The sequence below is a fragment of the Gambusia affinis genome, linkage group LG10 (genome assembly GCF_019740435.1).
Source record: "Gambusia affinis linkage group LG10, SWU_Gaff_1.0, whole genome shotgun sequence".
NCBI classification, from domain to species: Eukaryota; Metazoa; Chordata; class Actinopteri; order Cyprinodontiformes; family Poeciliidae; genus Gambusia; species Gambusia affinis.
Window position 1 is genome coordinate 6297725 of NC_057877.1, and position 24578 is coordinate 6322302.

Below are 24578 nucleotides of genomic sequence, written 5' to 3' on the forward strand. Positions count from 1 at the left end.
TTGAAAGGTACAAGGTCAAGCAGCAGGGGCCATGTTAAATTTGATGAGGACGAACTTGGCTTTCATCAACACTGTGTTTATGCATTGACCTCGTCTTCATTTGCTGTGTTGACCAAATCAGTCTTTAACTTGAGCTCAGAAAGGTTCTCTCTGGGTTTTAATCGTTCAGCTTCTTCCAGTCCAGCAGTGCAGACAGACATTAGAGGATCAACTGGAACTAATGTATGACTGGACTGAAATAACAGTTTTGTAAAGTTCATACCAGAGAGGTCAGAGATGATACGTTTGAATCGTATTAAGATCATGTTTCACAACAAAAACATCTAGGAGCAACACAAAAAATGTTTTCTGCTCTCTTATTTACTTTATGGTCTGGCTTCTTCTTCATCTTCCTCAAGCGAAATAATAATTTTTTGGATCCACATGTACACTGTAATAAATCGATACTTTGGCCAGCTTAAGTTTGGGCTAATCCAAGCAACATCCATTACATTTTCTGAACAGAAAATCTTTCATTTGCAAAAAACAAAATGACTCTTTGTATAACTCTTTAGTTCCTTCCTTAAAGTGGGTCTATAGGTGATTTGCTGAGGTTGCTGCGTTTTCTTGAAATGTGATTGGGAAGTTTACAGTGGCACACAAGATGTAAATACAGAGGAAAGAAAAATAAAGTGGCTCTGGCGATGCCTGTGCTCCATTCACACAAACAAATCTGTGCTTTTCTCTCCAAGGCTGCTCTTTAAATATCATCTCTAAACTATTTGTAAATGAGGTTCAGGGGCTGCAAACTGTATACATTCGGCTGTTTGAGTTAACCTCTCCTCCCCCATGTCTGGTTTCATGTACGCCACCCAAGTTCTGCAGATTACAATCAGTCATTACCTCAGTATCCATGCAGCCAAAGAGCAAGAAAAAAAAAAAAAAACCCTGAATGATTGCCGGAACACCAGGATAAGAGTAGCAAACGAAAAAAAAAAAAAGGCTAAATTGAGGTTCTGCTAAGTGCTAAAGAGTGCCTGTTTTTCATCATGCAGGCTAAAAGAGAACACACTGCGGTGCTGCGTCAAAAACAAACCCACAGTTACACCACCAGTGAGGCTTCAGCGCGTACACAAAAAGCACTTTGTGGAGCGAAATCCGTGCAAGAGAATCATTTCGACTGTCAGTGCTGATTCCTCCTCTGATGAAAGAGAGATTAAGCAGACGAACGGATAATTGTTGCCTCTGCCTCTTGTGCTCACAAAGACGCCCACCCAGACGTTAGACCGTACCAACCTACAATATATTGCTCGGGCAGCGTTTTGCTGGCTCCACCTTTATCATTTTGCTCCAGTTGTATGCCTCCTAATTTGTCAAATGCTTCTTAATTTGTTTTTTGTTTTTTACTCAGAGTGTAAAGTCTTTGCATGTTCTGTCATTTAACAGAGCAGCAATATTCACAGGGTTCAAATATCTTCAAGGCTTTTTTTATCCCCCCCCCTCCATTTTGTCACATTAAGTCCACAAAGAAAAATGAATTTCATTTGGCTTTTATGTGATACGCCAACACAAAGTGGGCCAGAAAAATTGCAGTGTTCTCAGAGTGACGAAAGAACACAAATCAGAGCACCAGGTTTAAGACTTATGTTTTAAAAACCAGGCAGTTTCTGCACAACTTTGTGTTGGTACATTTTCTAAAATCCTGCTGCAATACCTTAATGCTTGTGGCAGCAACTTGACAAAATGTGGAACAGCTTTAGACTTTAGCTCAAGAATATTTTGAAAGCTCAGAAAGTAGAAACTCCCAGCGGTTGCTTTTATTAGGATCTTATGGAAGCAACAAGTGGGACAGCCTCACAGTTGATCAAGTTTTAAAGCCAAGATTTTTCTTTTCTAATATAGTTAGCAGAAGAAATAATGGAACATCTTTTGCTTCACGTTCTAAACAATATCAAATAATCCTACAACATTAGCCAAGATTATTGTAAATGATCAATATTGGTATTGTAATGGCAGCAGTACGCCTTCACAGCAGAATGTGAATAATAATAATAATAAAATTAAAAAAAAACTAAGTGCAGTGAAATCTTACAAACAGGAGCTGTAATCCTGGTCGGTGTCGATTCCTCATCCTGAAACACAAACATGTGCTCACATGTGAATCAGAACGACCAGCTCCAGGTGTTACCTGCCTGTCGTAATGCGACTTTATGTTCTGTAAGGTGAACAAAATAAAAGCGAGCTGCTGTCTTACATCATGAAAACACAACTGAGCTTATCCAACAGGGTCATAAATCTCCCGAGTGCCGTCTCCTTTGCCTCACAATGATCGAAAGCTGTTTCATTCAGTAGCAATGCTCTCCTGTTTTCCTGCCAAGCTCACACAATTAAACCGGCCTCCAACAACAAGATAACTTCTGGTTCAATGACAAAACACACAAGCTCCCAGCAGTAGGGTTAGGTTAAGGAAACATTCTTTTCCTTTGTGTGCTTAAACCCTGCAGCAGTTTGAGAAGAAAACACTGTCTCTATTGAAAGGTGTTGCTTGTTCATTTTATCCTGCAATCAGCAGCCTGTGAATTTGCGAATCAAGGTGTTATTTCGGACTAAAGCACATGCCTTAAAATGTTATTGTTGACTATGCTTAGAAACACTGAGATGATCTGGGGGGAAAGGCAGTCGATGAGAAACTCCTGTCTTTACCAGCATGTGGTAAAGTCATTGGTTTCTCTCCAGACTTGTGCCTTAGCTCCTATCCAAGCAGAGAATCTGAGACTCTCCCTGGGAAGTTTGAGTTCAGCTTTCACTCGATTCCTGCGCCGACGTCTGGCATCTGCCCTTATCCAGCCCACAAAAAAAAAACAAAAAAAAAACCTCAGCAGGCCTGTTTTCATTGGCCAGGTCTATTGCAGTACGTCCCTTCCTCTCTCAAGCTTGCTCCATAACCCTCAACATTACTCCAGCCAAAAAATAAATTAAAACTTGCAGGTTTTCTGTCTGTTGATACTGCAAGCTGAGAAGCCATTATGAAGTCAATCAATTGCAATTCCAGCAAGGTTGGTGGCGTTAACTAACTCACTCGCTCTTTGGTTACCTAGCAACAGAAAACTGTTGATACAACAGGAAAGGTCACATCACCAGTTTGGCAAGTATTTCAGATATTTAGAACAAAAAACTAATCAATAATTACCTATAGTTGATTTATGTGAAATTCTTGTATCATATTATGTTTCCAGCCATATTGTCCAGTGATGTGTAGATACATTAATTTAAAAAAATTAAAAAAAGTCCAGAAAGAACAAACTTTAGATTAAAATGAATTGCATCAAAGTGTTTTCACCCTTAGTTTTCTTCTATTTGTGCTTTTTTCACTTTAATACGTTTTAGATTAAACTAACTCTAATATCAGAGAACGAGGACTTCAATAAATACAAAATGCATTTTACAAATTATGCTGAAATAAAGTATCCAAATCAAACCAGCTACATGTGAAAAAGAAATAAACTACAGTAATAAACTACAGTAATAACTGGTACCGTCTCTTTTTTAATCACTGGGGAAATTTAATCAACATTTTGCTGTAACATTTTCCTTCATTCAGTCTGGAGGGTTTTCTGGTTTCAACCACACCTACGTGTCTCAGCTGGATTTATGTCCAGGTTTTGCGTAGGCCTCTCCAGAACTTTCTTTCTTTCTTTTTTGTGCTATTCAGAGTTGGATTTGCTGGTATGGTATCCAGGGAGACCACTGGATACTCTCCCTCAGGATTTTTATATTACAAAACAGAACAAGAAGTTAAATCAAAATCTGGTTTCTCCAAGCATTCCTCTTACTGTTTACCCACCAGACCCGGCTGCAGCAGTGGCTTGTTTGTCCGCCGCAGTGTGAAAGCCACATGAACGACAGATTTAAAAATCAGTGTTTTAACTTCCCTTACAGTTTCTCTGAGTGGTGTGACTGACTTTGTCCTCAGACTATTGCATTGACAGCTCCATTGGCTCCATCATGCAGTGAAACCAAGACAGGAACAACACAAAGTGAGAAAAAAGAAGGAATTAGCTCCCTTCATTCACTGGTGCTAGCTTTTACACAAAGAAATGTATAATGTTATATTCATTACGTCAGAATATGCTTTTCAATTAGGATCAATTGTCAGAGTCAAACAACCTTTAAGGGTGGATTACACATGCTTTTTGTTAAGCCTGCATTTCTGGGTTAAAAAGCTTTTTTAATTGGTCTGATTCAATATTCTACCATTGAATGTCCTGTTTGCATAGATAGTAGCAGAAAATCGTCATATTTAACAGAAAATATCTTAAAAACAGTCAGTGTAGTTAATATATTTAAAGTTTTCTATTTGGTGAACTAAATTACTGAAATAAATTAAGTTTTCAATTATAGTCTAATTTATGAAATTGGTCTAGAGGCTGTTTTAGCGCAACAGTCTTTCTGAAAATTGTTGACATTTTTGTGTCTCTAATCATAATCTTGTAACAAACAAACAGCCACTGTGATGAAACAGACAGGGTGGGGATGCCACAGAGCGCTTTTAAATCCTGGAGTAGAGTGCTGGTCTGCTAGGTTGTGTGTTGCTGTCAGACACCACATTCCTCCCCCAACTTCCTCTCTGAAACAAATAACTCTTGCCCTTATTAACTGGAAGTGGGAGACTGTTAAAACCTTATTGTATTGGACAGCCATTGTGTTACGCATCACTACTCAGGGATGGTGTTCTTCATGTAGGGTCATCGATCTTCACCAACATTAAGCCAAGCTGATGTATTGTACTTGTGTTCTTTCCCACCTTTTTACATACAAAATAGATATTGTAAAAATAAGGACACATGAGTGTAGCTAACCCAGATAAAAACATCCTGTTTATATGGAGTGTTCCCTAGCAGCTGACTGAGAAGAAGCCTGCAGACAACGTGCTGCACGACAAGGAGGATCTGATTGAACTGATAAGCTTCAGATTGGTTGCAGTCGGCCACTGTTCATAAGCGCAGTGTTGCAGAAACATGACCTTTGGTTAATGGCGGTGCTGCTGTTTTCATTAAGCAAGGAGACAATGTAACGGGGCAGAAGATGAGGGGCTACGCTAATTTCTTCGAAGTCGGAGACTGATTGTTTTAGTGTGTTGTTATGGAAAAAGAACGCAAGTAAATAAGCTAATAAGAAAAGAAAAAAAACAACCCCTGAACATCCTGACCTTATTATCTGTGAAAAAATAAACAGATAAGACTTTTTGTTGCGTAGGGTTTGTCACGCAACTAAGTCAGATGTTGTGCCTTGTCCAAAGTATGCAGTCGTAATATAACTCTGGTGAATTATTAATCCCGTCTTTAATAGGGTGGCTGTAAATGTATCTTTACGCACCAGGTGATTTTCTTAATCTCTAACTTTCTCAGATGTAACCTCCTGAATCCACACAAAACATTCCTAAAAATTTCCACATCTATAAAAATTGGAGCTAAACAAAAGGTTTATCGAAACTCGATTGTTTCTAAAGAAATCCCATTGTGCTTTTACAAACGTGTTCTCCATAACCACAGACAAATGCTGCTTACAGCATCACAGACACAACAAAATAATTACCTGCCGTTTTCAGTCTTCTCCTCAATATTGTCAGCTCTGGAAGCACAGAGTTATCAAGTCACAACGTTTTCAGGATATGTATGCACCCATAAGCAGCAACCTGGAGCACATGCAGAGACAAATGGGCCGAAGTGCCAGAGCCGAGATTCATAGCAAGGTGAGCAGCTGGAAATGTATGATTTAGGTAGAAAATGTATGGTTTTTTTTTGTTAAAACTCAACATAAAAGGTTAAAGTTCCTCTTGAAACGTCGACTGCAACCATAAGTAAAAGGGATCAAGCTACATGCTTCAGCTTTGAAAGAATAGTAGACAAAATTTAAAGGGATAGTTCAGATATATATATTTTTTTGTAAGCGCTTTTTGATTAAATTACTAGCAATAACAGTTTACTTAATTGTACCGGAGAAATGTTGAATTGCAGTGAGTTTGTAGAAATTATAATAAAAGCCTTCAGGTGGTGGAATATGCTAACAGCTAATCAGTGCTACACGAGTTCAGTAAACAGGGGGATTTACTTTGTATTTCCTAACAGGCTGTCATCTGCGTATCAAGGTCACAGGTATTGCTATGCTTTTCCAGGTGTCATCATTATTCTCAAGAAATTTGATCAAGTGATCAAGCAATTTAATGTCTCCCTCAAAATAAAGTCCCAGAGTTTCAACAGAGTTGATCCAGATTTAATTTGATTGCACTCTCACTTGGTGTCGGTTCCCTCTCTCTCTTAGTCGCCCCATCATTTAGTCATGGCGCCTCGTTGCACTGACTCAGCAGTAGAGTACACAGTCCTGACGTCTTCTAGCGTGGAGGAGTTTAGGACATGTTTGTTTGTGATACGTCATTATTAATAAGGAATCATTCTTTCAAACCTTTTTAAAAAAAAAAACATTTTCAGGAATGAATATTCTACCAAAGCCTTGATAGGACAATCACTGTCTGGAAGCAGAGAGTTAATGAAGATTACAAGCATCCATTCAGTACATTAAAAGTTACACAAGCTGGAAAAAATTATTACATTTATATGCATCTATGAACATCTGAACTATTCCTTTAAAGTCTTTAGGTTTTATCTTCCATCTTGTCTGGGACAGAACAATATTTATCACTTAGCTAGAATGTACTAAAGAGAAAACCAACAGTGTCTCACCTGCCAACAAATCAAAAGAAAAATCCTATAATGTCTGGAAAACAAACATAGACTAGCTACTTCAAACCAGTAAAGAACTAATCTGCAAATATTCAAGCATGTATCAGCGAGGCATCCGGAAAGCCTGAGGGATTAAAAGGCTAACCACATAATGGTTTATTCTGAATGTGGAGTTTGGTTGCACATCAGACCTCTCTTCCTCACATCTTTCCTGTGCTCCTTATTGTCCTCAGTTTTTCACTTTATTCTTTCAATAAATAAAGGAAAGGTGTGGTAGGATGGTTAAGACCAGGCCTGATTACTACAGAAAGAAAACCATTTGCTGCTCAGCTCTTCTAAAATGACAGCGACACTCTACTCTACCTCAGGACTAAAAAAAACACAATAGCCGTATCCTGGGACGGGCATGCACAGCGAGGTCACAGGGATACAATGGGAGCCATCCAGAAAAAGCACAGAGATCTGTTACAGACACAAGCTGCGTTTCCACTGACCTTAAAGTTGCACAAATTAGAATTTCGAAAACAAATTTGTTTAATGGAAACAAGGAAATTTTGGGGAAAAATAAAAAATAGATAAAAAGTTCTTGTGCTACGATAAGGTAGTTTATTGGCCGTACTGAAGTTAGCGCATTTTGCAAAACTGCAATGGAAGCACTTTTGTCACGTCTCACAGGTCATGTGATCAACAGCCAGATGTTACCACCGGCAGAAAAGATGAAGATGACAACAGGAAGTGGGAGGAGGATGGCGGCGCGCCATGTTTTTCAATGACCTGTCACGTGAACAAACTTATTCACGTGTGACTTTAATTGCTTTTCTTATTTAATGGAAACACAGAAATTGTTTTTGGTTTTTTTCTTCGACCATTAGTAGAATATCGCCAAACTTTTGTGCAGATTTGTAATGGAAACGCAGCTACCGACACCAACAGAAAGATAATGCTTTTCTTCTCCAAAAGGTCTGGGATTTCCCCCTGTTGACTCTTTTCACAAAGCAGAGAGACAACACCATCATCTCCCTCTCAGACAGTCCTCCCAGTCCTCCCAGTACAACTGTCAGCCCTGCTATCCAACCTTCCTCTGGGACGCAGCCATACGAGGAATGACAAGTACTCACAGCTTTGGTTTTGGCTTGGTAGGGATCGGAGGACCATCTTTCCCAGGGGATGGAGACAGCTTGCCCTGGCTCGGAGGAGAATCTCCTACGATGTGGGCTTGACTTGAGGGCGTGACCTGGATGTCTGCTGCTGCCGGTTCTGACAGTGGCAGAGGAGGAGGAGGAGGTGGCGGTGGGAGTGGGGCGTCTTTAGGTAAGCTTGGAGGTGACGGTGGGTGTTGACCGTTCTGTAGAGGTTCCTGCCCTCTCTCCTTGTCCCCGTCTTCTACCTCTGAGCTAATTTGGACCAGAGGCGGAACCGACGCACTGGGCCACATCTCCAGCTCTTTGACACGGAACGCATCTAAACAGGGCTGAGGCGGCGCCTTAGGCGGCAACTCCAGGAGGCTGACCTCGGTGGGTGGCGGTGAAGCAGGAGGAGGCGGAGGAGGGAAGGAGGCCGCATCCTCAAATCCTGAACTATCACCAGACATGCCGTTACTTGATGAGTCCTCAGCTGCTGGGGGAAGCAAACAGTGGAAAGTGTTTTGTTTTGTTTTTTTGTACTTTGATATTTAGGACCAGCACATATCACTGAGTGGAAATTTAACACAAACACAGTGAATCACAGCTGGTCTGATATGGGGCGACAGCTGGGTCCAGTCAGGCTGATGCAATTCCTGTTTATTCAGCCTTTCCTTTACACTGTGTGGTGAATCCTGCACTGTAGTAACAGCTCTATCTGTGATAATATACACAGAAATAGTTGTGTCTAGTTTAACGCTCTTTTTTTCTATAACATAACTAAGTTAAGTCTGAGGAGATGGCCACTGAGACACGTCTTGACAACATGAGTAAACCCAACGAGCTTGATCTTCAGGAAATAAATACTGAAGTTAGCTGGATTTTAGCATCGTAGCCAAAACTTCCTAAAAATGACTTAAATACCTGAGTTTTATTTTAGGTGTTTCCATCTTGAGTTAAAACCTTAAATTAAGAAATTTAATACAAGTACTTCTCTCACTTAAAAATTTAAGGAACCTCCAGACACAGTTTGTGAGCACCGTTTATATTTTCTGAAAACATCAAATTGAATCTTTTTTTGCCTGACAACCTAAAGAAAGTATATCTGTGGTAATACCTGAGATATTTGCGCTTCACATTCTGGAAGCGGAGCGAGATAGCTCTAGTAATCATAAATGTATTTTTCTCTATGAGGTGATTATGCGTTATTACAGATTCCTGGAAATAACCCAATTCTGTTCCTCAGGTGTGTGAAAAGTTATTTAAAAGCTGCATGTCAATGAAGGACTGGAGCTTGCATAAGCTTTATGTGAAAAATCATTCATTTATGTTCTTTAAATTATTTTGACCCGGAATAAAGATGGCACGTGTGTTAGCTAAATCATAACTAGCATTTAGCTTAGCTTGCTGGCCAGAAGATTACATTAACTCTGTTTTTTATGTTTTTCTGTTTCTTTCAGTAGCTTTAAGACTTTTCTAACATCTATGCTTTAAATGAATGATAAAAAACAATATCCTATCCTTATGTTTATCTTAGAACCTTAACAGTTTCTGATATAGCCTACTTGGTTAAGCTGTTCTTTAAAAAAAAAAAAACACCAAAATTAACCTATTATCAATTGAAATCTGTTATGGAAGCTTGAATTTTTTTATTTTATTTTTATGACTTTACAGCACCTTAAACCAAAAAATGGAACTGACGTTAAAGGAAAATAGTCACATTTTTAAAGTTTATTTTTTTTGCTATGTTTAATTTCTCTGTACTTTACCTTGCAAATTAATTTAATTTTATACAGTTCCATTGTGGTTTAGGATCAGTAATAAAAACGGACACCGCATCTCATGGTACGTTTTTGCCCCTGTGAAGTTTGACCGTCTCTTTGATTGTGCGCTGGACGCACCTGGATTCACGGTCAGCTGGGCCGTGCTGCTGACGGAGCCGAAAGCGTTAGACGCCTTGCAGAAGAACAGACCTCCATCCTCTGGAAAAGCCTCGGCGATCACCAAGGTGCAGATCTCCTCTGAAATAAATCATCACCGCCATTAGTGCATTTGTTTGTAATGAGGTCAGAGAAATATGACACAGTGACACACAGAAATGACAAGGATGATGGTTATCTCAGGTAGACTGATGAGTCAGACGAACAGAGAGTGTAGAAGACAAGCTAGCAGACAGATGTTTGGGGATGTCTCTCTGACTCACAGCCCGCCTTAAACATGGAGCCACACAGGTGGGAAATATGTGATTTAACATTATTAATAGATGGGACTCCCTTTTGACTGCAGTGATACGATGTCGTCATGACGAAATCAAGATTAAGTCCCCAGACAAAGCTGCCTGTCCATTGCTTATTTAACCTGAACGTGTCAAACATGAATGTAGCTGCGAGCGCCTGAGGCAACGTACCTGCCTCACCTGCAGACCGAGGCTCTGATGTGTTCAGTCAGCGCAGGAGAGGAGGAGGAAAAAAAAACAACAACAAACTATCAGTCAGCACACGTCTGAAAGTTTCTGAGCTTCGTCAAGCTTGGGAATGTCTCACTTTTTTGTAGAATCCTGAAATCGGGCGAGTCCAGAATCTCGTTCCCCTGCCGGTACCATTGGACCTGGACGGGAGGGCTTCCACGGACCCTGCACTCCAGAACCACCACCTGGCCCTCTGACGCCCGGGCGTCCTGCAGGAGCTGCAGGGGAGGAGGCCACAGTTGAAGATTGGAAAGGGAAAGGCAATAAGAGAAAGATACCGATGAGTGAAGGATGAAGAGCACATCTCCTCTAATTAAGATATGTCTATTATAGAGGAGAAACATGACAAAGAGGGAGGATGAGGGCTATAAAACTCAGAAAAAATGTGAAATTGAGGCCACTCAAAACAAAAACAACCACCCACCGTTAAATAACTCCCCTCCTGTTGGACATGACAGTCCATCTAGAAGTTTTTGAGAACCGTCCACATTTTTCTCATCATGTCCTTTGCTTGTTCCAAAAGGAATATTCTCACCACACATTTTCCACAATGACAAAGCAAAAGCAGGTGTTTGGAAGGTTTTGTCAACATGGAGATAAGCAGAATAACAAGACGGACCGACAAGTTGTGACTGGGATAGGGGAGCTTAAATACTGGCAGGTAATAAATGGAACAATGGACCTAATGAGATAACTGGTTGCAGGTGTGAGTAGTTGGCACAGGAGCTGGCTGAGGGGCGGGGAGAAGATGGCACTGGAAGGCTAAGAAAATATACTGGTAAAAACAAGGAGAAAACACCAGGAAGCTGAAAATACTTCTAAAACTAAAGAAATACTAAGACTAAAGAAAATCTGAAAAACTAGAAGACAAAAGGGCATGAGGAAAAAACCCATAAACAACCCAAACAGAAAGAAGGCTGATCTAACAATAAGAACTAGGGGATGTAGAGCTAGGGTGACTAGAAGGACTAAACAAAGAAATAACTTATCTAGAATTTCTAAAGAAGGATGGACATAGATTCAGACAAAAGGCAAACTAAACCTAAAGATACAAAATTAAAAAAAAACAATTAACCCTACTAGGAAAAACAAGAAGGACTTAAAAAGTAACTTAACTGGAACTACTAAAGAAAGGTAAACCTAAACTCAGACATGGAGGAGCAAGTGAACCTGGAGTGATGAAAAATAACTAAGAAATAAACATCACTAGAAACACTACAGGGAGGCTGAAATAAGGAATAGCTTGGGGGATTAAATAAAAATAAACTATAATCACTAAAGAAAGCTCGACAAAGACTCAGATATAGAAAAATAACAGAACCTAAGGTAACTAAAAAATAAGGAAGTCAAGGCAATTCTAATCCCACTAAATAACCTCAGAGAATAAAAGAATGAAATGACCATGAAGGGCTGACCTAAGGTTAACTAAAACATAATGCTACCAAACCCAAAAACCCAGAGTCCTGACACTAAGAACGTCTCTCCATTTTCCCAAAGCTGCCAGAAGGTTCACCTCATGCTCAGATTACCATCTGCTCTTGAAGAATCAGGAAATCCTCCTGGATTCAGTTTAGACTTTGGAAATATGATCAACTCCACATCAAAGTAAGGCTTTACGTAACTTCTCGAACATGTTTTTTAATCAGGCCAAATTGATTCAAGGTCCAATTTAGCCATTGCAGTTTTATAAGAATTCAAGCCATTGTCTTGTTGAAATATAAACTGCCTGGGGAAACTCTGAAAATTAATTGTCGTGGAGATTTCCTTTGATTTATAGGGGTCCCATTTTTCTTTTCTTTTTTTTTTTTTCAAAGCAATTTTTTTTTTAGAAACAGATGTTACGAAATGCTTTTCTGATTATATGGAAAATAAAATCAGAAGCTAGCAAACAGAACAGTCAATAAATTTGAATGAGATCATTTCAGACAACAAAGGAGGTCATAAAAATCGGCTATCGGAAAAGTTTGAAAACAGGAAACTCCAACACCGTAAAGCTGGTTCCTGAGGGGCTTTGTAAAGTATTCAGACCCCTGGGACGTTTAAACATTAAACATCACGTCACGTGTATTTTAATATATTTTATTAAGAGCTTATGGACTAACAGAGACCAATGCATAGCTTTGAAGTTCAGAGAAAATGATACATGTTTTATATATATATGTGTGTAAACTGTGTTGAACATTTATAACAAACATTTGCACATCTAGAGACTGAAACTTACTAGGTGGAGAGCATTTGTAAACACCCGTTTTCAATTTTTCCCAATTAAATTATGATCAGGACTTTGACTGGGCCATTTAATCATGTGAATATAAATCTGGTTGTATGTTTTGGTTCATTGTACATAACATACAACCTCAATCCAGTATTAATTTTCTGCAGCTTCTAAGTTTTTTTTTTTTTCCAGGCTAGTCAATAAATTCTGACACAGTTCCTCGTCTGCATTAAAAAACGAAAAATGCATGTCACACTTTTCAGATTTTTTATTTTTAGGTTGACGTGTATCATCTTCAACCCACTTCACATTTGTGTGCTAGATTACCTTGTCTCTGTTTGTTGCATAAAATCCTCATAAAATGCATAGTTTGTGAGAAAATGAAGGAAACATCAAGTGTTCCCACACGAGTACTCTCAATCTATAAAGTCGGATGAATACACGAACTGCGACATAAAACCCTGAGCCTCGGTGGGCTCACACGAACCTGGGAACTTCTCATTCTGCGCTTTCAGCACAGACACGTTTAAAAGTAGGTTCACAGGAGAAATGTGCCTCATGGGTCAGTGGGGACGGGTGCTGACCAACGGGGGAATGTCGTGATTAAAGTCTGGCAGAGGTTTGAAAGGAGGGGTGAAGGAAAAACAAATGTCCTTTACCAATGAAGTGGGAAATGATTTAGAGCCTGACAGGCTGAATGAAAGTGAAGGGGACCTGACCCTTGTGGGCTTGGCAGGACTGTTTGAAGCTTTGCCTCAGCCTGTCTCAGTTCAGCTATCATAAGACCCGCAGCCTGAGGGAGGGGGACCGAGAGGGGGGGAGGAGACGGCGGAGAGCTGGAGAGTCTGAACCAGAAAAGTCTCTGTTTTATTGGACCCCCACTGGTGGAAGCCACAGCAGTTACTATGGGATGTCTGAGGACATTTATGGATGAATCTGTGGATGGACTGCCTGGACAATCTGCCATGTACAAACATGGAGGAGTCCTTACTGTACTGTAGTCACACAGTTTAATTTGAAGGGGCAATATTATGTATTTTTCATCCACATAGTGCCACGAAATTTTACTTTGTAACTTAACGATTTCAAATTGGTTCCTCTGTCTCTTCAAAAACTCCTGCTCTTTCTAAAACTCTGCCCTCAGGACGTCCATCACAACAAGGCTTCTCTATTAAACTTTACCATTGTTATTACCAACATTGCACTGAGAAGTAGCTCATACAATGAGTTCTGCAGGTGTGCAGTTCCAGCAGGTGTTTGCTAATTGGTGCTGGCTAGTCTGAAGGAGCTGGGGCGTTTTACACAGCTGAATGGTTACCATGAGAGATTAAAGGATTTCTCAAACATGCAGGAAAGATTTAAGGCAACACTCCAGGTTTGTTTTTGATGAGAGAATAATGGCATAAATAAATCTGAAGAGAAATCTCATTGATTAACGGAATACAAATGCATGCCACAGTTTTTGGGTTTTTATTTTTTTTAAAACATGTTTTCAGTTCTTTCCACTTTATGAGCAATTATTTTGTATTGGCCTATTTAACGCACAAAATCCTTATAAAACCCAGTGAAGTTTGGGGTTGGAGCACTTTATATTTATTCAAGCGTACCTTTGTGAACAGTGGAGGGCCTGACGACTCACCACCATGCTGTGCAGACACGGGGCTCTGCATCTAGAAGACAACACACACACACACACACACACACACGAGAGAGAGATATATATAGAGAGAGAGGAAGATATATTTTTTTATAGCTCTGAAGGTTTACGATCGCGGCTGGTTTGGGATCCTACCCGTTGTGGGAGCTGAGACATGGACTGGACCAGAGCTGAGCGATGAGGAAGCACCTCTGGGGTTTTGGGTGATGATGAGCGTATTGTTAAGGACATCGAAGTAGTCTTTTTCTGCGCTCTGTAAGACAGAGAAGGAAGGGACACTTGAAGGAAATGCAAACAAAATTTAGCCGAGAATCCCTGAAAGGCAGGGGAATAATCAACAACGTTTGGAGGAAAGCGATTCCACTCTGCCGGACAGGAAAGAATACATCCTTATCAAGATGCTTTATTTTGGTTTTTAAAAAAGGGTCGTATGAAGCAGCTTGGGCTTCAAGAAATGGAAGAGACATACATGTAGGCAGTGAAGTGCAGACGAGAGGTTAAAGTCTGGAGATAAGCAGAGGCAGGCATGACACGGTGATTCTTTTTCATATTAACCCCCTTGGACCTTTTATTAGAGGAATGCGTCCCACGTTCTGGGTCAGGCTTAAGGCTCTTTAAAGGCCTGGATAAGGAGAAGCAGACAGCAGACTACTGGCTGCTGCAGGGCTCAGTTGACCCTTCCTGGGGTTCTGCGTTCACCGCAGGGTCGTGAGGTCACAAGAGGAGGTGCAGAAACACACGTACTGAGGCATGGCTCCTGATCTTGACTTTGACGCCGTTCCTTCTCCCTCTGAGTCCGATGATGAAGCCCCTGTGAGTGGATGAAAACAAAAGCACAGGCCAGTTGTGTAACTTTATATAGAACCTTTAAATAACTTGCAGGAGATCTTCTTTGCTGTTATTGAAGGCCACAAGGACACAAACAATTTGCTGCATATTCCATGTATAATTTGTCAAGTTTAATTTTCTTTCTTTAGTGCAGCAGTGTCAAACTCATTTTCATTTTGGGCCAAATCAACATAGTGATAAAACCTTGTTGACAACCTGTTAAAATATCAATACATTCTTGAAATTAAATAATATTATTGAACATAGTTTCAGGATTCTTTTTGTGATTTTTTTTTTAACAATTGAAATCAGAGCGTTTGTGGTTCTAATTTGGAAATATTTGCACATATTCATGACGGTAAAAGCGGCTTTTTACTACCCACTGTATAGATCATATTAAGGCTGAGGCAGCTGTTTAGTACAAGTAAGAAAGTTTTGGACCAATTATGTATTAGTGCAGAAAACGTGCGGGGATTTGTTGATTTTGCATGAATTTCCACGATAATTCTCAAGAAACTGGAGGGACTGATTGATATGATCTGACAGTAAACAGATAAAAACTGTGTTGATTTGATTGATAACATATTTAAGCACACTTAGTGTTAAATGTAGAATCTAGAAGGCCACATGACGGGCCAGATTTGGCCCACGGGCCTTGAGTTTGGTACTCTGTGTACTGTTTGGTACACAGGTACTCTAGTGTATTCATTCTGGTGCACAAAAACTGAGAGGGAAGAGAGGCTAAAAAACCAAAACAAAGAAAAAACTCCTGCTCATTATAGGCAAACGAGTGACATTTAGGATTATGTTACAGAGCAGTTCAACAGTAATTCTGTCAGGTTTATGTGTGAAAACTTTCCCTGACCTTCAATGTAAACCTCGGCGGAGGTGTTATCTGCTCCCAGGCTGTTGGACGCCACGCAGGTGTAACGTCCCGTGTCGTCCTCGAAGGCTTCGGCGATCACCAGCGTGTGAAGGTCTCCTTCCCTCCAGATCTGAATGTCAGGGGAGTTCTGCAGCTCGCGGCCTTCACAGAACCACCTGCAGGGAGGGGAACACCTGGGTTACATCAACCAGCAACATTTTGATATACGCGACTGACTTATGTCATTTATTACAAAGGAAAAACTGCAGTGGTGGTAAGGATTTTTCTGCTTTCAGCTTAAATCTTTTCAAAAGTGCAAATTGTTTCTTAAAGCTGCAGTGTGTAACTTTTATAAAGAAATATGTTTTTTTTACATATTTGTTAATCAAATATGTATAAAAAGTTATACTTTTGTGACAGTCTTCGCACTATCAGCCGTGTGACTGCGCTCCTAAATGTCTCACATATTATTTGTCTCATATCATCCTGTCACAGCATAGCGACAGTTTCACCAAATATGTAAAACATATATTGTATTTGTAAATAAAAGTTACGTACTGCAGCTTTAAATAATTCAACCAAACTGGTTTCTACTTTTCTACTCCAAATATGATGGATGTCTCCTAATCAACTTCACGTGAATGCCTACTCAGTCACACACACACACACACACACACACGCCTGCTGGGCATGTATGAGTTTTCATGTCTTCCGAAACATCAACCACCCCGAGGCGCTGACAAGCCGCTCTGTTCCTGGAAGCAGGAACGCCCTCTGCCCTCTTTCCAATCCGAACAGCTCTCCCTGAGGAGCCGAGAAGCGACCGTCGCTTCATCTTGGGCTTGAGGTGGATAAGAGAGAGCCTCCAACTCCAGCAGCTTTGTCTGTTTCATCTCTCTTCACAGGGTCAGGGCTCAAAGTCAGAGCTACCACCACATCAAGCCCAAGATCAAACCGTGATGATCCACTCAACTATTTCCTTGTATACATTAGTTCTCCGAGCCCACATTCTGAGACTTTGATCCATAGCAATGTCTTAATCTATTCAAAAGTGTTTTCCAAGCGTTCAAAGTATCGACTCACCACTGACACGCCACTAAGAGCGCCAGCACGCCGCCAAATGATAAGCGATATAAATTCTCTTTCACCTCCTGGCCTGCGAATCGTCAGAGGGAGGCGCAGGAATTCCCAAAACGCCAGAAGAACAGCTGTTTCGCACACCCAGGGCCACGACCTGGAGGCATTCCTGCTGTCTCAGAGAGCTGCAGAACAATTTCCAGCCACCCGCCGCATGGCCGTAATTTCACTTTTCACAACCCGATGTGTCAGTTGGACGGGCCGCTGACTCGTCTTCCAGACAGCAATCAATCAGTTCGCGCATCCAGACAATAGTTCATAGTTGGTGAATTTACGACTGAGCTGACTGACGTGGGCGGAAACTGTGATGTGAAAAAGTGAATGAAAGAGCATGAGTAAGAAAAAGTTAGACATAAAAAAAGAATGATTGGTGAGACACCGCAGACAAAATGACAGGCAGTGTTGGCATAGTTACTTTGAAAAAGTAACTTTAATCGGATTACTGATTACTCCTTAGAAAGGTAACTTAGTTAGATTACTGACTACTTGGTTTGGAAAGTAACTAAGTTACAATAAAAGTAACTTTTTTAGTTACTTTCAGCAGCTGCAAACAACAACGCTCCACCGGCTGTGAAAATTACATCAATCTTTGCCAAAACTTAATTGCAAGTTATTTTATAACGGTCACATCAACAATGTGTCTCCACTGATAAGGTTGAACTGAAGGGGAGATTGTTTAATGGTTACAACAGTACAAAAAAACACTTTAGTAATTTGTCCGTGTTTTTGTGTGTTCCAGTATTGTCTGGAAAACTATAAATAGGATTTTAACCCTCCCCCCATTATTATTATTCAAAACAATACTCAAAGTAGAGTATGAATGCAAATTTTTTATATTTTTACAAATAAATATCCAAATCTTATTCAAAAAACTCTCCCTGCTCTGTAGTATAGCTCATTTGCAAAACAAATTTCTGCTTTTTTTTTTTTTGCAAAATAGCTCAAATTCAGTCAGACTTGATGAAGAGCATTTTCAAACAGATTTTTTTTTTTTCAAATCTTACTGCAGGTTGTCGATTGGATTCTGGTCTTAGCTTTGACTATTTGCAAGATCTGGGTGCAGCTATTAACTCAAACCTGAACTTTCAGAAACACGTAGAGACATTTACAAAGTCGACCTGCTATCACCTGAAGAACATCTCAAGGATTTCTAACAAGAGCTACAGAAACTCATGAATGCTGGTCAAAAAAACACAAAAAACAAAAAAACAATCCTTCAGCTGCAGCTGATCCAAACGCTGCTGCTTGTGTTCTCACTAAAACCAGGAAGATAGAGCAGATCACCCAGTTCTTAAGTCCTTACTCTGACTCCCTGTAAACCAGATAATAGACTTTTAAATATTGTTGTTAGTTTATCAATTATTAAACAGCTTGGCACCAAAATACATAAAAGATCTGTTGTTATGGTTTTTGTATCTTCTGTTTCTGCTCTGCATCCCCAGAATCGAACATGGAGAAGAAGCATTCAGCTTCTATGCACCAGAAAACTGCAAAACAGCTGAAACACTGAGTTCCTTTAAATCCAGAATAAAAACACACCTTAGTAGAGATGCTTTTAAAGCATAACAAATGGAATATTGATCAATATTTCCACATGTATTGATGATATTGATTATGGCATTTGACAAAATTATTGCTTGTTTAATAATTCATGATTATCGTGTTATGTTTTTATTATGTAGATCACTTTGAACTGCTTGTTGGTGAAATGTGCTATTCAAATAAACATGATTTGACTAGGCCATGCTAACACAGGATGATTTGATCTAAATCACTATAATGTAGCTCTGGCTCTCTGTTCAGGGTCATTTCTCTGCTTCAAGGTGAAATTCCACCTCAAGCTTTAAGGCCTCTGCAACATCTAACAGATTTTATTTTGTTTGTCTAGCTTCATCCATCTTCTCATCAACTCTGACCAGCTTTCTCGTTTCCTGCTAAAGGAAAATGCGATGCTGCCTCCACCATATTCCACATTACGGTGGCTTGTGTGTTCAGGGTGAGGTGGAAAATTTGTTTTCTTTCTCATTTAAGGTTTTGTTTGTGGTCATTTTGCTTTTCTCCATTCAGAGCACTTTGTTCTGCACCGCTTGTGACGAACAGCGAAGAGGACTCCTTATGGCTTTCTTTCAGAAACGCCGGCCAAAGTGACTTTGCTATAAAGGCTACATTTATTAAGTGAACAGTTTAGTGCACAGGTAGCTACTATCATGTGTCACTTATCATATATTTTGATGTCTTGTGAGTCGGAGAGCGTACAGTGATATGAAAACAATGTGCAACACGACACTATAAGATGACTCACTTCAAATTCTGCTTCCTAATTAAGACCAGCCCATGGCTGACAGTGAAATAGAGCTCCCCACCCCCCCACCAAACAATATCCCTGTGTGGTTTTTAAATCCATTTTCCAGGATTATAACCAGCTGGGGAAAAGTGAAAACAACGTGCTTGCGTGACTCTTGTGTCTGCTGGGGCTTAACTCCTGAAAGCCAGGTTGTTTAGGTTAATTAAATATTTCTACAGTCTGCAAGTAACATTAAGAAATTCTCAACTGTGGTCTTTGCAACAAATGCATAGGGTGCGAAGAAGCTTATTTAATATACACCCTCTAAAATTGTGTTTTAAGTTGCACTGAAAACAAGCAGGGTTTGATGCGTCATTCGAACCGTAAGTACAGTCTGATGGAGTTACTGGGGATCAGAGGGCATTACAGGTGGTTGCTCAGACCGGTATGATTCTTTGCTCTGAATCAACCCAGACATGAAATCTGACAGACAGCGCCTCACCAAAGTTTCAAATCCGGTCAACTTTTTCATGTTAGACCAACAAAATTCAATGCATTTTACACTGTGAAGTGTATCATATTAATGATGTATGAAGCATACATAACGCTACGGGGTATTTTTCATTTACAGGGACAATGAGGCTGGTCAGAGTTGATGGGAAAACAGATGAAGCTAAATACAGGGCAATCCAGGAAGAAAACCGGTCAGAGGTAGCAAATGGTTTGACAGAAAGAGAGAGAGAGAGAGAGAAAGAGAGAGAGAGAGAGGGAGAGAAGGAGAGAGAGAGACAGACTGACTACACAGAAGGACAACAACCCTAAAGATACAACCTGACTGGCAACGAAAGGATTTAGATTAAAGTAATCTCATGTGTTAACAAAGTCCAGGCCCAAACAGAAAAACCTAAGATCAGACTTTCTGTAGCTAAGTTTGAAAATTGCTGTTCACAAATTCTTCCTCTAATCTGGCTGAGTTTAAGCTGCTTTGCAAATAAGACCGGGTGAGAATTTCAGTCTCTGAAAGCGCAATGCATGTGGAGACACAATCCAAATGACTTCAAGCTTACAGCCAAACACTTTCGACTGTGTGTTGATTTGGGCGGAGTGAACCCAAACGCAAGTCTGCAGCTGTAATGTACATTAGAGAAGTGAATGGAAACATACGACTTTTGTTGCTCTCAAAGCAACAAGGGCTCTCATCAGTTGACAATAAAATGAGACACACAAACTACTTTCAATAAAAACAGTAAAAACCCTTATTAATAAACCTTAATTATGTGCAATTATGCATAATTACTGTATAAACTCATTTAAGTCCATTTGGTAATGTTTATTTAGTCCCCTCTCTGTTTCTCTGGAATGTGCAGAGCACAACAGGACTAAACAGCATGCTGCACGTTCTCCAGCGAGGGAACCGACACTTTCTCCAGTCAGACATGGAGCCCGAGGCACAAGAAGCAATCTGACCATCGGTAGACTCCTTTTCAGCAGGGTGTGGTCGAGACAAAGCCATCAATGCCCTGAGAAAATGCGCTGAAGGTAGAGATTTCTTGGCAGAGTGTGGCTTCACCACCCACTTCCCCTCAACACAATGCCGTTACAAAACCCAACTATTCGGAGCATGCATGCGAATGAGCTCAAAGTCCTTATGAGTAACACCTCAACTCTCCATTCATCCCACCCAAAGGCAGTCAGCCACCAAGGTGATTACACATCCCACCATCAGCATCCAACAGCCTCCCACTGTGCTCTCTGAACAATAACCTCATGTTGGAAAGTAGCTGACACAACTTAGTTAAATCTAAGTTGTAGAACTGTGAGCTGCTCTCCAAATGAAGAGAGGGTCTCAAAGGCCAACCGAGCCCTGCTGCCCCGGCCTCGACGGGCTGCTCTCTCCTCGTCTGACCCTGTTGTTGTTTGCTGCCGTTGATGGAAAATTTTATAAAGCAGAGCTCAGTTTCACCACAAAGCCAAGCGGGAGGAGGCCAGAACAGAGGAGAAGGGGAAAGGGCAGTGGAAGAAGGAGGTTTCAGTCATTATGACGACCATGTCATTGACAAGGGAGTGACCAACTTGAACACAACACCCCTCTCCCCTCCCACAAAGACAGGAGGTCATCTTCTTGGGACAAATCTGTCCTGCGTTCTCAGTTGGGAGAGTTTAATGTCTGCAGACCACAGAACCGGACCAAGGCTGAAACGGACAACAAGAGCGGCATCAAGGCTGGATTTACCCATAATTACAAACTACAGAGGGAGATCAAGGGAGGCTGGCCAAACCTTACAGCAGGCTGGGCTGGTTTTACTATCGCCTGGTTCAAGCAAGCAGCAAAGGGAAGGGTTACTGGGTTTCTTCCCTCCCATGGATGCAGACTGAGTTCATGCAAACAAATGCAGCCTTAAAGCCTCCAAAATCAAAAACAGTCCCCATTACATATACACAGTGATGATTTCTCAGTGTCCAATATGATGCTATTGTAAAATATCCATAAAGCAGGACATGGTCTAGTCAATTAGGTTGCTATCCTGATTTATTCAGTCTGACTGTATGTCCATAAATCTTTACAAGAAGTCTGAGCACCACTTCCAACTACTCTTGTGATCTCTTGTTTTTCTTTAGACATTTTTAAAGACACTTTTTAAATCACAAGTACAAGTTCAAATTCCGGCCAATGGTTTTTGTGCATGGAGATGGCCTATTCTCTCAGTCCATATTCTTGGTTCTTTCCAGGTGCTCTGGCTTCCTCCCCTGGAAGAGGAAGGAAGCCATGAGGTTAGGTCACTCTAAGTTGCCCATAGTTGTTTGCCCTGCGTTGCCCCACAACAAACTGGAGACCATTCACTCATTGATGAGATGCTTGTTTAGCTCATGTTTGTGACGTCTTCTTTCCATACCAGGGTATGGAAGAACCCCAGAGACTTCTGTCCTGGTTTCATTCTGGTTCCAGGTGCAGACAATCTCTTTGACATCTGCCTCAAGGTCTTATCGCCAGATGTTTTGTGGTTGGCTTGTTTTTTGCTTCCCTTTGGGGTTCCACCTGAGAGCCTGTTTGGTGATCTTTTCTTCCTGATAACCTGTTTCTTTAGCACCATTGTGATCTACAGTCTTCAAGCAAATATTAGTCTTTGGATTATAGTCCAGAAGGCTGCTAGCGTAGTTTAAACCCAGAGAAAAGAATATGCACATTTTCAACTAAACAATGAAATGAATGTTCTGTTTCTCAGTTATGGAGTAATCGTGATGTACAAAGCCCAGCTCACCTCATTCATTTGAATGCTGTCAACTGGACTGAGAAGGAAAACGTTAACATTCCTAGTTCACTGGGGTCAGGTTAAAATGTTCCACTTAGAGCCTTAGAAATTTAAAAAACAGAAATGCTTTGGTTAGAGGTTAAAATAAAAAACAAGCCCAGATTGTGTGATGATGGAGCCCGGTCAATGATGGGTCAAACCCGACTGGGATGATTTAGACAATAGACAGCTGCTGATGACAGTCGAATCTCTGACCGGAAACAACCAGAATATACAAGACTGTAAGGGATTTCAGCTCCGGCCATCAGGACCGTTAGAGAATCAACACTGTCAACTATATGAAACGTGCCTTAAAAAGAGGTGACGAGGAATATGTACATCCCTTACTTAGCAGAAAACTCTCCAGATAAATAAGAGTGAGAGGGAATGAATTGAGGCTGTGTTGTGTGTGTGTGTATGCATGAAATGCAAAGATTAGAATAGTACCAGATTAGTGCAACAGCTGAGCTAAAGTTGGACACACCTCAGCACTCAAGAAGGATTCCCCCTCCACACACAAACTCACGCAAATGAGCGGAAATGCATGCGAGCGTGACGCAACGTCATAGAAATCAAGTGACGCTCTCACCTAATGTCTGCACAGAAAAATATGAGCAACTGGTGCATTATGTTAATACAATAATTAATATTTAATAATAGTAATAATAATTAAAATAAGCTGAGTCTCAGGTGGCAATTGAGTAAATGAGGATTAATTTAAAAATAATAGCAATTGGATTTTTTTTTTTTTTTTTTTACTCTTACACCTTCAACCCAGATGCAACTCACCTGCTGTGTTTCCTGCTTCCCACTGAGGCAAACCAAGATCAGTAAAAACTCCCCTTGATACGAGGATGTACACAGAGCCTCTTCTCCTGACAGCATGACCCACACTGAGCCAGTTGGTGTTACACAGACACACACATTTCTCAGACTGAGCAGAGGGCTGAGTGGGAGGGAGGGAGAGAGAGCAGCAGCTCAGAGCTGCCAAATTCCACACAAAACAGAAGAGTGGAAAAAAAAAACACATTTAAGACTCATTAAAGAGACAAAAAAAAATGTTTCACGACTGCCCACACTGAATTCATTCATGTAATTCCAGTGGTTTCCTGAAATATCTGGATGTTTCTCTCTAGCAACACAGATAAATCCGGTTCATGCACTTCAAACCATCTGCAACTTTAAACCCATCAAAACTTGGAGCAGGTAAACTGCATATGTTTTTTTTGTTTGTTTTTGAGCGGGCAACAAACCTTTAAATAACTTTTCTGGTTGTGCATTCTGGAATCCTTTACCAAAACAAAGAAAACAAACAACAACAAAAAAACAGGAAGAAAAAAAAAAGAAAGAAAGAAATCCTGCTTTTCAGCTGCGAGAGAAGTCCTGGCTACAGTCCGCTGACCATCAAAAGCGCCACAGCGGGAACTTGGCTGGAGCCAGTCAACACTGTCACGATGGAAACCTCTGGGGCTCTAATCTCCGATGGCAGGAGGAAGGCTTTTAAGTTAATAAAAGATGACAGTGGTTCAGCTTGCACAATGGCGTGACCAAAGAGGGGGAAACATGAAATACACTGACCCAAGCCTAATCACTTCCTCATGCCAAAAACTACAAGTAGGTAACTGGAAAAGCCTAATTTGGTCCTGCTACAAAAATAGCATAAGTTAAGAGTCTAAATGGACCACTTTGACTCGGCAGCACCTGGCAGGAACAAGACAGAAAACTGCGGCTACTCTGAGAGATGTGGATACGTCATTTCTTTCTCACCAAATTTGGAGATGATGAAATTTAAACATCTGCTCAGTCAGCAGGCGAAAATCGTCCATTTGTGGTTTTGTTCAGAGCCGGAGAGCCGCTGGCGGACGCAAAGAGTGAGAGGGCGTGGTGGAGTGTCTTTGGTCTCCGCAGGATCTCCTCGCCAGTCGGGCTTTATCGCGTGCAGGACTCGGGATATTTTTGGTCACCAGTGGCGCTCCGCTGGGATGTGGCAGGTGG

The 24578-nt window shown here is 40.7% G+C and overlaps 1 protein-coding gene across 7 annotated transcripts in view; it reads right to left on the bottom strand.

Moving 5' to 3' along the window:
* The window catches only part of palld (palladin, cytoskeletal associated protein), a 66259-nt gene that overhangs the window by 26162 nt on the left and 15519 nt on the right, over positions 1-24578 (bottom strand). For 2 of the 7 annotated variants that reach the window (XM_044130078.1, XM_044130073.1), the window contains exons 3-11: positions 15873-16048; positions 14924-14990; positions 14315-14432; positions 14130-14192; positions 10384-10525; positions 10248-10271; positions 9742-9861; positions 7838-8336; positions 5575-5610 (exon numbers count right to left, since the gene is read on the bottom strand). In XM_044130078.1, coding sequence (XP_043986013.1) covers positions 5575-5610; positions 7838-8336; positions 9742-9861; positions 10248-10271; positions 10384-10525; positions 14130-14192; positions 14315-14432; positions 14924-14990; positions 15873-16048 — 1245 coding nt within the window. Of the gene's footprint in view, positions 1-5574; positions 5611-7837; positions 8337-9741; positions 9862-10247; positions 10272-10383; positions 10526-10731; positions 10946-14129; positions 14193-14314; positions 14433-14923; positions 14991-15872; positions 16049-24578 lie in introns of those variants that run through there. The other 5 variants (XM_044130075.1, XM_044130074.1, XM_044130077.1 and 2 more) reach the window with 5 other exon arrangements.